The sequence below is a fragment of the Macrobrachium rosenbergii genome, chromosome 39, assembly GCF_040412425.1.
Source record: "Macrobrachium rosenbergii isolate ZJJX-2024 chromosome 39, ASM4041242v1, whole genome shotgun sequence".
NCBI classification, from domain to species: Eukaryota; Metazoa; Arthropoda; class Malacostraca; order Decapoda; family Palaemonidae; genus Macrobrachium; species Macrobrachium rosenbergii.
The window spans coordinates 18,602,106-18,617,660 of NC_089779.1; the positions used below are offsets into that span (position 1 = coordinate 18,602,106).

A 15,555-nucleotide genomic window follows, 5' to 3' on the forward strand; every position below is an offset into this window, starting at 1 on the left:
TAGTGTAACTGCAAAGTATTCCTCTTGTTACACCTTTTAGACCTTTTTACTGTCAGTTTCCATTTCAGCACTGAGTGACTTCATAGGTCACAGCTCTTGGCCTTTGGCCTGAATTCTGTTCCATTCTATTTTAATACTGTTATAACAGGTACGTCCAGTGTCAGATGGAGATGTGACTGTAACTTTAGTGGATGTGTGCCTTGAAGCTGAAAAGCCTGCTACATCTGCCATCAGAGTAAGTGACTACTCTTCTTAAAGGCTGACTATTAAGGAGAATTTTAAAAATGTTTGCCGACTTGTCATTCTAATGGATAGGGCATTCCTTTAGTGGATGAATTTTAGCCTTTGCCTACACCACTTAACTGATTTAAGGGGATTTCAGGGTATGGTCTATATATTAGCAATAATTGTGAATGTATGTTTTATTTGTATTACTGTATACTTAGTATCTGATATTTTTTTGGACATATAGCATAGCATTTATTTACAATATTCTTGCAACCATCTGATGCTGTTTATTTAGGTTGCTAGCATTGCTTCACTAGATCTGGTGGTTGTAGACAGAGTGGAGCTTGGTGGTTACTTAGAAGCAGAAGTGGTAGCGAAGGATGAAGCTGGACAGCTCATTCCTGCCCATTCTCTCATGAATCTCACACCACATCCCCAAGCAAACATAATTACAGCAGTGTAAGTATGGGAGCAGTACTCCCTCCCTCCCCTCCTTTTTTTTAAGCTGTACTTATGGTAATTATAAACGCCTCTATTTCATGTTTGCTGTTGCACTTGTTAAAGGCAATAGGCTGACTGTCAAATTACCTGATGAGCAAAGCAGTAGGAGAAATGTTCGCAAGATACCACTTTGCCTTTTTTATGTGGACAGGTCATCATTTTAGATCTCCAAAGAACTTTATGGTATTAGCCTGATACTTTATTAATTTCATAATCAAAGACAAACCCACTGGGGGTCATTTGGACTGCAAATAATGGCTCTTTATGATTGATGGGTTTGCGGTATTTGCAGTTTCAGCTTACGGCAGAAGGGAATGAAATTTTTAGATAATGTTCTTGTAGGTATGAACTTTAAATTTGTGACATTTTGCACCAGTTTTTATAATTCAGTGATAAGCTTTGTATTCTTTCAGGTATAAGAAGGTCAACCAAAAAGGAAATGCAGTGTATGAAGTGTACGGAAGACATGTTGGAGACACAACACTACGTGTTAGTGCTGGAAATGGGGGTCTTGGAGAGTCACTTATTTACAGTCCTGCAAAGCCCATCCAAGTATTCCCTCCTCTCACCCTCCAGCCAAGAAATACTACTTTGATAATTGGAGCTGTTTATCAGGTTGGAACCATTGTTTTACACTGGTTTCATTGTAGTTGTTATATGCAAGGAGTATACTGTTTGTGTACATTGCATATGTTATGCATAGATGAATATGATATATATTATTGTATTAAATATAGTAGGTATCTTCAATTTATTTACCAAGTATTTTGTTTAATAAAAATAATTGTGGATTTTAAGGGATGAGGAAGCTATTTTCAAAGCGTTTTGTCACATGCTAATAACTCTCACTGCTCCTTTAGCAACTCGCCATTTACATAATCTTGTTAGGATTCTTTTACTGTTGTAAATATATGCATTTTGTACAAATGAAAAATATTATTTAAGGTAACCAAGAAGGGAGGACCATATCCAGATGCCACTGTCGAATTCTCAATGGAAAATGAGACCATTGCAACAACATCCCACACTGGGGTAGTTACTGCGCGTTCAATTGGTGTCACTGTGCTGACGGGACAGGCTGTCAGCATCAACAAGGAATCTGGGCAGGCAGTTGTTTATTCACAGGTAGACTTCAGTCCATATTTTCATTCATTTTTCTATCACTGAAAATATCAGATATTCATACAGTTTCTGTAAAGGTGCTTCCGAATTTCTGTTTTAATGTAATGCTAATATGTACTTTATACAAGGCAATTGAAATGTAAACTGTCTTGCTACTTTCATATAATTTCATATATGTAGTGCTTATTTCACTTATCTATTTTGAAATAGGATACAGTGATTGTCAACGTAATTCCACTGAGTAAGATACGTATATATGCTCCCCTCACCCACTTGGAGACTGGGACATCGATGCCCCTGTATGCATTTGGTAGTGAAGATAGCCAAAATCCTCTTGCTTATGCAACAGCAGTTCCACCTCTTCTCTTTGAGTGGTCTCTCAATAACAAACAGATTGCTTCATTTGTAGGTATCTTTAAAAAGGTACAGTATTCATACTTTCAACAGTGTTCATTGTGCTGAACAGTGTGCACAAACTTTATTATATAGCTATGAAACACATTTGTTTAATATGAAATTATGTACTACTTTTCTAGCAATTTTTTTTTTGTATTTAGTGAGGTTTTCATTTGTGTAATTGAATATCCTACTATTTTTTTATGGACTTGAATGTAATGCTGGATTTTCTTTAACAGAATGGTATTATTGAAAGCAAAGAAAATAATGGCATTGTTAGGCTGAAGGCTGAAAGTCCCGGGCATGTAACGGTAACATTGAAGGTGAAGCCGAGTGTGCCTGTGACGATGCCAAACTTCCAGATTATGGACAATTCAGTATTAGTTGATAAACTAGAAATAAGGGTAAGAATATTTTTAAATTTTTGTCAGTTTCATCTCAAGCCTGTTAACCCTTAAACGCCTACTGGACGTATCATACATCGACTAAAATTGTCTGTTGGGTGCCAAGTGGACGTACCGTACGTCGACTACAAAAAATTTCAACCTTTGGTCAACTTTGACTCGACCGAAATGGTTGAAAAATGCAATTGTAAGCTAAAACTCTTACATTCTAGTAATATTCAACCATGTACCTTCATTTTGCAACAAATTGGAAGTCTCTAGCACAATGTTTCGATTTATGGTGAATTTAAAAAAAAAACTTTTCTTACGCCCGCGTAGTAACTCCGCCGAAAATTTCAGAAATTCTTTCGTCATTTTGTCGTAATTTTTGCACTGTTCTATATTAGCCGTTACATAAAGTTTTATGTATGAAAATGTGCGCAATTTCATGTACAATACAACAAAAAATAACTCATGGTTGTAGCTTTTATCAGTTTTGAAATATTTTCATATAAATCACGATAACTGCCAAAATTTCAAGCTTCGGTCAACTTTGACTCGACCGAAATGGTAAAAAAACGCAATTGTAAGCTAAAACTCTTACATTCTAGTAATATTCAATCATTTACCTTCATTTTGCAACCAGTTGGAAGTCTCTAGCACAATATTTAGATTTATGGTGAATTTTTGAAAAAACATTTTCCTTATGTCCGCACCAGAAATTCTTTCGTCACGTTGTCGTAATGTTTGCACTGTTTTATATTAGTCGTTACATAAAGTTTTATATATGGAAATGTGCGCAATTTCATGTAGAATACAACAGAAAATAACTGATGGTTGTAGCTTTTATCAGTTTTGAAATATTTTCATATAAATCACGATAACTGCTAAAATTTCAAGCTTCGGTCAACTTTAACTTGACCGAAATGGTAAAAAAACGCAATTATAAGCTAAAACTCTTACATTCTAGTAATATTCAATCATGTACCTTCATTTTGCAACAAACTGGAAGTCTCTAGCACAATATTTGATTTATGGTGAATTTCTGAAAAAAACTTTCCTTACGCTCTGCGCGGTAACTCGCCGAACATCTCAGAAATTCTTTTCGTCATGTTGTCGTAATGTTTGCATCGTTTACATTAGTCGTTACATAAACTTTTATATATGAAAATGTGTGCAATTTCATGTAGAATACAACAGAAGATAGCTCATGGTTGTAGCTTTATCAGTTTTGAAATATTTTCACATAAATCACAATAACTGCCAAAATTTCAACCTTCAGTCAACTTTAACTCGACCGAAATGGTCAAAAAACGCAACTGTAAGCTAAAACTCTTACATTCTAGTAATATTCAATCGTTTACCTTCATTTTGCAATAAATTGGAAGTCTCTAGCACAATATTTCGATTTATGGTGAATTTTTGAAAAAAACATTTTCCTTATGTCTGCGCGGTAACTCTGCTGAACATCTCGGAAATTCTTTTTTCTCGTTGTCGTAATATTTGCACCGTTTTATATTAGTCGTTACATAAAGTTTTATATATGAAAATGTGCGCAATTTCATGTAGAATACAACAGAAAATAATTCATGGTTGTAGCTTTTATCAGTTTTGAAATATTTTCATATAAATCACGATAACTGCCAAAATTTCAAGCTTCGGTCAACTTTAACTCGACCGAAATGGTAAAAAAACGCAATTATAAGCTAAAACTCTTACATTCTAGTAATATTCAATCATGTACCTTCATTTTGCAACAAACTGGAAGTCTCTAGCACAACATTTCGATTTATGGTGAATTTCTGAAAAAAAAAAACTTTTTCCTTACGTCTGCGCGCGGTAACTCGGCCGAACATCTCAGAAATTCTTTCGTCATGTTGTCCTAATGTTTGCATCGTTTTACATTAGTCGTTACATAAACTTTTATATATGAAAATGTGTGCAATTTCATGTAGAATACAACAGAAGATAGCTCATGGTTGTAGCTTTTATCAGTTTTGAAATATTTTCACATAAATCACAATAACTGCCAAAATTTCAACCTTCGGTCAACTTTTAACTCGACCGAAATGGTCAAAAAACACAATTGTAAGCTAAAACTCTTACATTCTAGTAATATTCAATCGTTTACCTTCATTTTGCAATAAATTGGAAGTCTCTAGCACAATATTTCGATTTATGGTGAATTTTTGAAAAAAACATTTTCCTTACGTCTGCGCGGTAACTCGGCTGAACATCCCAGAAATTCTTTCGTCTCGTTGTCCTAATATTTGCACCGTTTTATATTAGTCATTACATAAAGTTTTATATATGAAAATGTGCGCAATTTCATGTACAATACAACAGAAAATAACTCATGGTTGTAGCTTTTATCAGTTTTGAAATATTTTCATATAAATCATAATAAATAGAAAAATTTGACTTTCGGTCAACTTTAACTCGACCGAAATGGTCGAAAACTGCAATTGTAAGCTAAAACACTTACAGTCTAGTAATATTCAATCAATTAGCTTCATTTTTCAACAAACGGGAAGTCTCTAGCACAATATTTCGATTTATGGTGAATTTTTGAAAAAACTTTTTTACGCTCTGCGCTGCTTTAATTCATGCATCATTTTGTGATAATATTTTCTCTGTGTTGCTTTGATCATTTTACAATTTGTTATATACCAAAATCATCGCAATTTAGTGTACAATACAACAACAAAAATTAACTCATTAGCTTTAACCGTTGTGCTTACAGCGATTTGTATACAATTATATAAGAGTTTTTTTTTTTTTGCTGGCATATATTCCAATATTTATATATGATAATGATATTTTTTTTCATTTCTGATGGTTGGATACTAAACTTCAGGCAATGACAAAAAAGGAGCCAAAATGAACTCTTAATCTTAAAAACTAAGCGTGCTGTGATTTTTTGAAAAACTTTTTCCGCTTCGGCGCTTAACTCACCGGATGCCGCCGGCATACGGGAGACGTTTTTGTAAATAGAGGCTCGGCGTTTAAGGGTTAATCATATATAAGCATTCATTCTTATCCCCCTGTAGGGGGTTAGTGCCGTTAGTGCACTATAGACATTACTTAAGGTTCTTTGCAGCTTACCTTCGGCCCCCTAGCTGCAATCCATTTCATTTCTTTTACTGTATCCCCATTCATATTCTTTCTTCCATCTTACTTTCTACCCTCTTCTAATAATTGTTTCATAGGGCAACTGCGAGGTTTTCCTCCTGTTACACCTTTGTAACCTTTTGCTCTTAATTTTCCTTTCAGCGCTGAATCACCTCATGGGTCCCAGCTCTTGACCTTCAGCCTAAATTGTATATTCAGCCTAAATTGTATACTCTATTCTATTCATTCATGTCCCCATGTTACCAGGACCACCCATCATGCCTGCCTTACAGGAGGTAGTTTACGGTGCAGGCACCATCTGGACCCAGAGGCATGCAACAGTCCTCCAATTCACCTTTGTACTCCTGTGATATTAGCAGCACTTGCTTTTCCCCAGGTGTTTCCAGCTGGAACACCCACTTGGCTACTTCCAGTCAGGGTACCCTATTACTTGCCTGCTCTATACCTGCCTTCCCTGTCGACAGCTCTCCTCTGCTTGCCTCCCTACCTACAGGCTCAACTTGTGTCTGTGGACTGGCCTAATGATGACCTGCCTTGCTAGTCCCCAGTCCATGGGATATGAAGTAATCGCATGATGACTCTATGCTTCACAGTAGACAGGTATATTTTTGTGTAAGCAGTCCCATCTTTGGCAGATTTTCAATGCAACACATGAGGATAAGTTGCACCCTTGTTGATTTTTGCTTCCTTTGAAGGCCTCTCAAGCTTTAACCCTTTAGCTGTCTAATACAGACATATACTTAGCATACCAGTTTTACTTGCACCATTCAGTATATAAATATTAGGAGAGCTGATGTTTTGATATGGGTGTTAAATATGTATGTATAAGATTCCTTTTTCTCGCTTTCCTTTCAAGGCCAGTCCACTTAAACATGTATTGTCTAAGCTTCAGGCTATCTTGTGGGTGATACCCAAGCAATAACCACGCCTCCCTTTGCTCCTTTCACCCTACTTTTCTTCATCTAATTCATCACTCAGTTTATATGATAAATAGGTGACAGGATGAGTAAATGAGCAAAGACTTAAGATGCAGTAAAAAAAATAGTAATGAATATCATTATTGGCAATACTCAGTCACAGTATTTATATGCATGTGTAGGTTTATAAGAATAGGGAAGTTCAATACACTAACAAAAGGTAAATGGTATAATGATTAAATTGAATGTTACAAGAGAAAGAAACTAATGAGAATTAAATAAGATTACTCCTGTGCTTGGATGGTCACACAGTTACCATCTATATTTTTACTCACTGCTGACAATCTGGGAATTTAAATGTTTGCTGGGGAAGCTCTTAGCTGACCACTAGGGCTCCTGAAGTTGTGTACTTTTAAAGGTACTACAAGGGTTTTCCTCTACCAGCTTTTTTAAAAAAAGAAACTATTTTTACAAACCCTTACTTACAGTTTATCCACCACTGTCAAACATGTAACAAAACAAAGAATGGACCAGTTAGTAAGATGGGAACTGATGAATTTAATTGCTCAGATTCAGTACTTGCCTACCTCGAGTAGCTTTTCTTTCTTTGGAGAAGTTTTGTATGTGACAATTCATGGTAAATGAAATAAGAGCAATAAATGATAACCTTAATTTTGTTATACAGAAAGTAGATTGTTTTGTATTTTTCTTAATGTACTGTATTTCATTTTAGGTATTTGAAACACTGCAGCTGAAATACCCGGCTGAAAGCTATGCTGATATACTGATGTCACCTGGAGCAGAAGTTAAAGTAAAAACAAACAGGTTAGTCATTTTAATGATTACACTACATAGTTTACAAGTTGGCTAACATGAACATGTTTACCTCTTTCAGTAACTTGGTAAAGTTCAAACCTGAACATGAATTTAATTTGTCTAAAGTAACCCAAGAATTTTAACCGCTGAATAAAATTCTTCATACCTTTATTAAGTCCTGAATACTGTTAAAAGTTTCAATAACCCAGATGTGTTTTCAGCTGAATTGTTCATTAGGCATTATAGTGCAATTTTAAATTGTTCACATTGCCATGATGTTCTTCCAACTTTTTTTTGTATATTGTACAGAGATGGTAATGGTCAGATGTCATATGCAATTGAAGGTTGCAGTAACGGTGATGCAGCAGCTGCAGTTGTTTCTGTTGGACCTGATGGTGTTGTCAAGTCAGGCAGTACAACAGGCCAGGCCACTGTTCTTGTTACAGTGGAAGAGAATTTCGGGGTTTCTCAGAGTTTGGCTGTTCTAGTTGAGGTAATATTTATGCTCTGTCATTCTGATTATGCTCTGTATAACTTTTTCAGACTTAAGCAACGCTCAAATTCTGTCTGTGCCATGGTCACTTCACATTTAATGCTCTCTTTGAGCTGTTGAAATTATGCCTTTTTATGGAGTAGTGTTTTGTAAAGTTTGTGTACAGCATTAAGAAAATGCTCAATGTGCAAAAAATGTTTAGTGAATTTTAAATTTATGGAATTTTAATTCATTTGGATTTCACTGGTAATGATTTAGATAACATAATATTCTGTTATTAGAACCTGAAAGGGTTAGTAAAAGTAATGAATGCATGGTTATTGTTTAGGATGAGTTTTGGGTATTACATAAAATATGTACTACATGATAATTATTGTCTAGTAATTTAGGGTGTTATTCCTCCAACCTGACTGGAAATAAAACATACAAAAATATGTTTACATTTTTGGAATAAAACATTTTTAGGTGTTGTCAGTTGTAAACTAGTGCACCTGTTCAAAATTATCAATGGTATAATTGTAGTGCGGTAATTTTTTGTTTAATGTCATTTATTTCTTGGGGATTGTAGATACATTTTATGCAGGGTGTTTGTTAGTTGCTATTTACAGTTATAAGGAGTAGCATTATTTGTAAATGGAAATTGCCCATGTTTTATGCAAAAAATTCATTTTTTCAGGTTAAAAAAATCAGTTACATTCAAGCTGATGTACAACCTTTCATGAGTGTACCAGCAGGAGATTCCCTTAGTGAAGTACCAGTTGGCTCCCATTTGACCCTGCACCTCTCGTACCATGACAACCGAGGGAGAATTTTCCATGCTACAAATGCCCGACCGAAGTACAGGACATCAAGGTACTGTTGTATTTGTGTTGTACATAAGTAAAATTTGTTCTTGGGTGGGTGCCTTCAGAGAATAACCACTGAGTTGTCTTTCATAATTTGGTCTTAAGTAGCTGCTTCAAACTAAATTAGCTAGGCTTTCTCACCTTTTTTTCTCATCTGTCACGATGGCCATTTTATTAACAGCACAAACACAATTGAATACAGATTAGATTGCTCTCAGAATAGTCCATGAAAGCTGATAATGAACTTAGAACACCACTTCTTATTCCTAAAAAGACCATATGTGATAAAATAGTCATTTTAAATCCTTCAAATAACTGCTAGGGAATCATTTAACCATTTATATATAACCATCCAAACTGATTACATGATCTTCTTCTTTTTCTTCTTTTGGAAAGAAAATAGGATGATTTTTATACTTGCAATTGCTGTGTGTTATTGATTGACTATGTACAGTAGTCCAGAGAATGGAATACATCAGGACAACTTTAGAATTTGTAGCCAGTAGCTTTTTTGATGTAATTTTTTAGTGAACTCATTAAATTATGTAAAAGTATTTTTTGTAATCTTTAAGGTTTGACTTTGTGGGTGTAAGCCATGGGAGCAGCAACAACACGCTCGCAGTTGAAGTTCGAGGGTCCGGCCAGACAGTTCTCCACATTTGGGACGCAAACAACGAGCTTGTCAGTGATTACTTAAGGATTCATTCAGGTTCATCCATCAGTCCTGATAAGGTAACCACAACACGTAACTCACATACAACAACCTTTGTACTTACCCCACTGGACTGTGGAAAAGCCTCCCAGAGGATGTCGTGCAATTGGAACTTCAGAAGTTCCAGCGAAGATGCAATGCATTACTACCCTAAAACTATTCTTGCATTTTAGTACATTTCTATCTATTTACTAATTTGTTAATTTATTTTTCTCCTTTAGTAAGTGAGATGTCTTCTTTGTATATCCTATTACCTCCTTGCACTTCTTCCTAATGAATGCCATATTCTTTGGAAGCTTGAATTCCAAGTCAGTGGCCCCTGTGGTGGGCTTGTTCCATATGAATAAGTTTCATCGTGTGAATGATAATAATATTGGAGAAACAAATCCACAGTTATGTATATGTACATATATTTAAAGATAAATCTATACAGATAGCTTTTGGGAATCTGCACTGATTTATCGTTAAATATATGTTCATATACATAACTGTGGATGTGTTTCTCCATTTTAAGGTTCATGCTACACTGAGTATTTTTTAATAATAATAAAACACAAATCTCACTGCCTTTTCTGTTAAAGACAAGTGTGGAATTGTTTTTCAGGCTGTAGTACCTCTTGGAGGTCACGTGTGTTTTTCATCTAAAGTGCTTAGTTTGGAAGGCTCCCGTGGCACCTGGTCAGCCCAGGGGGAGGCCGCTACTGTGGATGCAGTGTCGGGAGTTGCTGCAACCCATGTTGTAGGCCGATCTTTAATCTCTTACGAAGTGGATGCAGCATCTACTGGAACAACCGAAGTCATTGTAGTTCCTATTTCTCAGGTAAGTAAGTCTTTGTGGGTAGTAGGGTTGACTTAAGCTTTCATCATGTGTTTACCATTCATTTGAGTTGTCTTGTTTTTTTACTTGTATTTATATTTGTTTCTCCCAAGGAGAACCCTGAAAGGGTTCAGAGGTCTGGTGAAACAAATCATTTATAACTAACTCAACAAATATATGATTTACAATCAGCCAATTTCATGGTTAAAAAAAATCATCCCAGATGCCCCAGTCCCTTTCAGAGTAAAGAGAGAAAATGGCAGTTAGCCAGTAGTACTGGCAGATGCTCAGACTGTAGCTGCTAGGAGATCTAATACTCTTGTATTTGCATGCTTGCGCAGTACCACCAGCTGACTGCATTTTTTTATAATGGTCTTACACGTGATGGGTTTTTATGATTTTTCTTTTGTTGTATAAATAAGAGAAGCCTTTTTAAGATAGACTAGTAGTCTAAACCTTTTATTTTAGGAACACCACCCAGTTTATAAAAAAAAAATTTCCCTTATGCTAACAACAGACCCATGATAGTTGTGTTTGCTGCGAAATATCTTTGGCTAATTCTTAGTTAGTTAGTTATAAATGATTTGTTTAAGCAGACCTCTGAACTCTTTTAGGGTTCTCGGGCTGGAAGCTAGTTCTTAGTGCAAAACAGATTTTGATAACTGTACATTTTTTCCAGATAACAGTTGGTACGCCAGGTCAGTCATTGTCAAATGGAGAAATGGGCATGACTAATTTTGTTCCTCTTACTCTGAGTGGAGAAGGAATTAATGAAGCTGAAACATGTGCCCCCTTTGAACCTCCAGTAAGCGTTCCCCCTTTTACTTGTATTTTGGCCCTTTTCCCACCAATACCTGAGGTTGACATCAAGGACATCTTCCTCGCAAAAGCCATCTACGCCCCCGGCAAAGGTAGGTGTCAAATTGGTTAAAACTGCATTTTTTCCTGGTACTTAGTTTTATTTGTAACATTGCTTCCCAAGTCCCATAATCATTGTCCTAAATTTGGAAATCTTGAAAGTTGTTTGGAAAGTGTCTGGTTGTTGTTGCAACATTTGTAAACATTTACATTCAGATATTTAATTTTAAAGACAGGATATACGGTATTTTCTTTTCTCAAAAATTTAAATACCCTTGGCTGATAGACGTCACTATTTTTCCTATTTAATTTGTTAATGACAGTGCAGAACCCCTTCTGCAGTTGGTAATAAGTTCAGGTGAGAGGTTTATGAAGAGCATGAAAAGGTTTTGAATGTTTTTATTTTATTGCAGGATATGGATGTGAAGTAACATCTTTGAGTGGCCCATTACTGAGCATTGCCACGTCAGAGTCTGCTGTTATCTTAGAGGCGGTTGTTGTGGGGAAGGGTCTTCAAGGAGAAGTTCGCTCAGGTCAAAGTGCATTGTCGTTCAATGCTGCTCCTGTGTCTGAGGTGTCAGAAGTAAAAATTTCAAATGTGGAACCGTCTGTCACTGTGATGTTACACGGCTTACCAAGTGTGATAAACAGTTTAGAGGTACAGTGCTGTAGTTATATTTCTAATATTGACTCATTTATTTTTGTGATATGTAATCTAGGTATATTTCAAGAACATTGCTGATTCTCTGCACATAATGGGATTTATCTAAAATAGTGCACGATGCCGTTTATGGAAAATGAAACCGAAATCCAAGAAAATTCAAAGCATGATTGTTAGCAGATATTGGATATTGAACCCCCCCTTCTCTCTCTCTCTCTCTCTCTCTCTCTCTCTCTCTCTCTCTCTCTCTCTCTCTCTCTCTCTCTCTCTCTCTCTCTCTCTCCAACACCCAGATTTTTTGCAGTGACAGAGTTTCCTCAGCTACATGCAACCCATTTAAATTTTAAATGGTATTGTTGACACCAATTTTGGTTTTGGGTAATGTTGGTCCATCTGTTTTTCACCTATGCAGAACCAATTATTGGATTATTATGTTCTTCATTCCAATAAGAACACTGTTGAAGTAGTATTATCTCTCTGATTTGGTCACACTCATATGGTCCATGACTATTTGATGAATAATTCCAATCCCTGCATATTGTTTGTCTGCCTTAAACCAACAATATTTGTTAAGTATTAGAAATGCACGAAAGAAATTTTGTTATACTGTCACCTCCAATATTTTCAGTTTACTCAGTTTTAAGATTGTTTAGATGTTGAACTATACTATATAAGATTTAATATATTCATTAAGAAAGCTATTGTGAAAGCAGTGGTTTTCATGTAAAATTAAATTTATATTTAAAGTGTTATGGAAATTGATATTTGCACCATCTCTGCTAAATCATTGGTGTTATACAATTTGTCTCTCAAGTTGTCACTTTTTAATGGTAAAGTTTTATTATACTGGAGGAGCACTGTATTTCACAGCACGTCAACAGAATATAGATAATTTCAGATATCTAACTCAAAGAGAACACTGAAATCGGTTTTAAAATCTAGTTTCATACACAGTCTGCATTCTACCTTCAGTAATGGACACTGATGTATTGCATCTTTCCCATACATCTGAAGATATACACCACGAAAACAAAAATACTGCCAGTGTTGTGTAATAGATAATATGAATGTGATTATGCCATAGATCTATAGTTATTTATTTTGGCACTCATGAAGCAAAACAAGAAAATACCATTTTTATTTCAAATGTTCTAATGATTATAATGCTTGTGAATCAGGGTGTATAGTATTTTTTTTTATGATTCATTATTAGTGAAACAAGGATTAGTAACTTATCATTTATAGTTTAGTACTTAAACCTCTATATTTTAAATTCTGTTATCACCTTTTTTTTTTTTCTTCTAAAATGAACAGGTACCTACAACTAGTGGTGATGGAAGTTTGGTAGAATTATCCCTAGGATCTACTGATGGTAGCAGAAGACCACTCACCATCTCTGCTAAAGAGTCAGCCTGGGTATCAGAGATACCTACATCACCCATAGTGATGAGTATTGCTTCACCACTTTCAAGAAGCAGTATTCAGGTACTGTTTTAAAAAATCAAATCTGCTGTACAAAGTCATCAAATAATTTTTTCCTTATGTTTGATAAGTGAAATGTAATGTATTTATGAGACTTAATATTTTTACAAGGTAAAATTTCATGTTGCCATTGTTCAATGTTGGTTAAAATTTTTATATATATTTATAACAAAACCATTGTAGAGTAAAAATATTGAACGTAGGGGTTTTAGGAATGTACTTCTAAAAATCAGATGAATTTCAGAATTAAATTTAGATGGGGATGGTAATGGGGATTTCATAAGTATTTAAACAATGTCAGTAAGGATTTGTTGACATTATCTATGCATCTTGATTCATTTTCAAGTCGTTCTTGTTGTTTTCTAATTTATATGTTACTGTACTTGCTTCAAAATGCAGTGTTCCTGAATCGTAAAGCTGTTTCATCACAACCCAGTAGTAATTTTTATATATTGCCACATTAATTATCATCTAATGGCCCCAGACTCAACAGTTTTTTGTCTAACAAACAAAAGAATGATATTCTCAAGATATATGTGCCACTATTCATGAATTCCAGAATTCTTCAGTTCATTTCCCCCCTGCGGATTGAATTTGTCTGGTGATACTCTAATCACTTTGGTGTTCACTAGTGAATTCAAATTCTTCTTCAGGCTTTTTCTTTTCGTTCTCTTAAAATAAGTAAAAATTGTGATTTATACACCTTAGCTGGTACTTATGTTTCCTGTGTTTGTGAGAATAATGCTTTGGAGTCATTAACTATATTTTACCATGTTTATCGTAGTTTATCTTTCCTTGTTGCAATGTCAAGTTACCTTTCCTTGGTATAAACAGCAAAGGGCTCAGTGCTGATCCTTGATTGACACCAACATTTATCTCACCTGCTACTCAGTCTTCATTCTAGATCCAGTGTTAAGTTAGCATAACATCACTAGCTTCTTTGTGGTACCCTCTGCCAATTCAGTTATTTGATATTTTAATATATTTGCTTCAGCATTTTGTCAGATGACTTCAAGATCACAAACGTCTCCGGAAGGACCCTTATAATCTTTTCAGCTGTTAAGTTTTCACTTGTTACTTCCATTATGCTAGCCTCCAGTTTTGGTGAAAATCTTACCAATTTTCTAACACTCAGTTATATTTGTTACAACTACCTTTGTAACTGTATTCAATAAACAAAGTTAATATTTTCATTGAATTTTTGGTTTAACATTGTTCTGTATTTTCATTACAGGTGAATGTGTTGCTGGAAATGTTAGATGGGGAGTGTGCTGTACCAAAATCAGATCTTGGTATTGTCAGTGTTATAATTGCAGTTTTGACTAATCCTGATCGTTTTGTTGTTAGCTTCCTCTCTGTGATACTGACAGTTGTATGTCTAGTCATAGGTAAGATTTAGATCTCATTGTGCATTACAATAGCTTGTATTTATATAGCTGTTGTGACTGGAACATTATTGATTACAGCAAATTTTTGTAGTGTACAGTAGTTACATGTATGAGGGAAAGAGAGATTATAGTAAAGAAATTTACTGGTAGATTTTGTAGGCTGTAGATAACAATTGCTATGGTTTTCAACAGGGTACCAAGCTCTGTTTGGGACCAACTATAGGCAAACAAAGCAGGCCGGAGTATTTGCAAGTTCGCCAGCTCCAGCTGCACCAATGGCTCCTTTGTCCCCAGGTAAGCCAGAAGTTAATGTGATTGGTTTGGTATGTAGTCTTGCAGACCAAAGTGTTAAAAATACTTTTATTGAGAATAAGATACCTTTTTCATGTGTATTTGATATATTGTTAGAAATACACATATCAAACCCTTAAGCCTCATGAGGACTGCTGTCCTCATCATCAGGGGAAATTACATTATCAGTTGCAACAGTTGTAATTGGGTTTAATTGTGAAAGACTGGAAAAAGTCTTGGTTAATGTAGTGGAGAGCACAGAAGAGCTGTTAACGGTAAGTTAATAACAGCAACATTGCAATATATTGATTGAATTTTCAGAAGGGTCCTTATTAACTCAATACTAATGGTAGCTTGAAACAAGTCTTTCAGTGTATTGGATTAAACAAACCCTATCCATGTCATTTTAATGTATTTTCATTCCATTTGTCAAAGAGAATAGTAGTCCTTGTGAAGTTTAGGAGTTTCACATGTGCTAACAATATATATAAATACATGAGAAAAGGGTCATAT

General features: G+C 35.2%; 1 protein-coding gene across 2 annotated transcripts in view; it reads left to right on the top strand.

The window, feature by feature from the left end:
• Gp210 (nucleoporin 210) overlaps positions 1 to 15,555 on the top strand; it is a 57,412-nt gene that overhangs the window by 35,982 nt on the left and 5,875 nt on the right. The window contains exons 20-35 of one of the 2 annotated variants that reach the window (XM_067082737.1): positions 149 to 235; positions 524 to 687; positions 1,143 to 1,344; positions 1,675 to 1,854; positions 2,062 to 2,274; positions 2,487 to 2,651; positions 7,413 to 7,504; positions 7,805 to 7,988; positions 8,665 to 8,840; positions 9,406 to 9,565; positions 10,150 to 10,365; positions 11,042 to 11,273; positions 11,634 to 11,878; positions 13,196 to 13,366; positions 14,598 to 14,751; positions 14,944 to 15,045. In XM_067082737.1, the coding sequence (XP_066938838.1) occupies positions 149 to 235; positions 524 to 687; positions 1,143 to 1,344; positions 1,675 to 1,854; positions 2,062 to 2,274; positions 2,487 to 2,651; positions 7,413 to 7,504; positions 7,805 to 7,988; positions 8,665 to 8,840; positions 9,406 to 9,565; positions 10,150 to 10,365; positions 11,042 to 11,273; positions 11,634 to 11,878; positions 13,196 to 13,366; positions 14,598 to 14,751; positions 14,944 to 15,045 (2,743 nt within the window). The remainder of the gene's footprint in view (positions 1 to 148; positions 236 to 523; positions 688 to 1,142; positions 1,345 to 1,674; positions 1,855 to 2,061; positions 2,275 to 2,486; positions 2,652 to 7,412; positions 7,505 to 7,804; positions 7,989 to 8,664; positions 8,841 to 9,405; positions 9,566 to 10,149; positions 10,366 to 11,041; positions 11,274 to 11,633; positions 11,879 to 13,195; positions 13,367 to 14,597; positions 14,752 to 14,943; positions 15,046 to 15,555) is intronic. The other variant, XM_067082738.1, reaches the window with a different exon arrangement.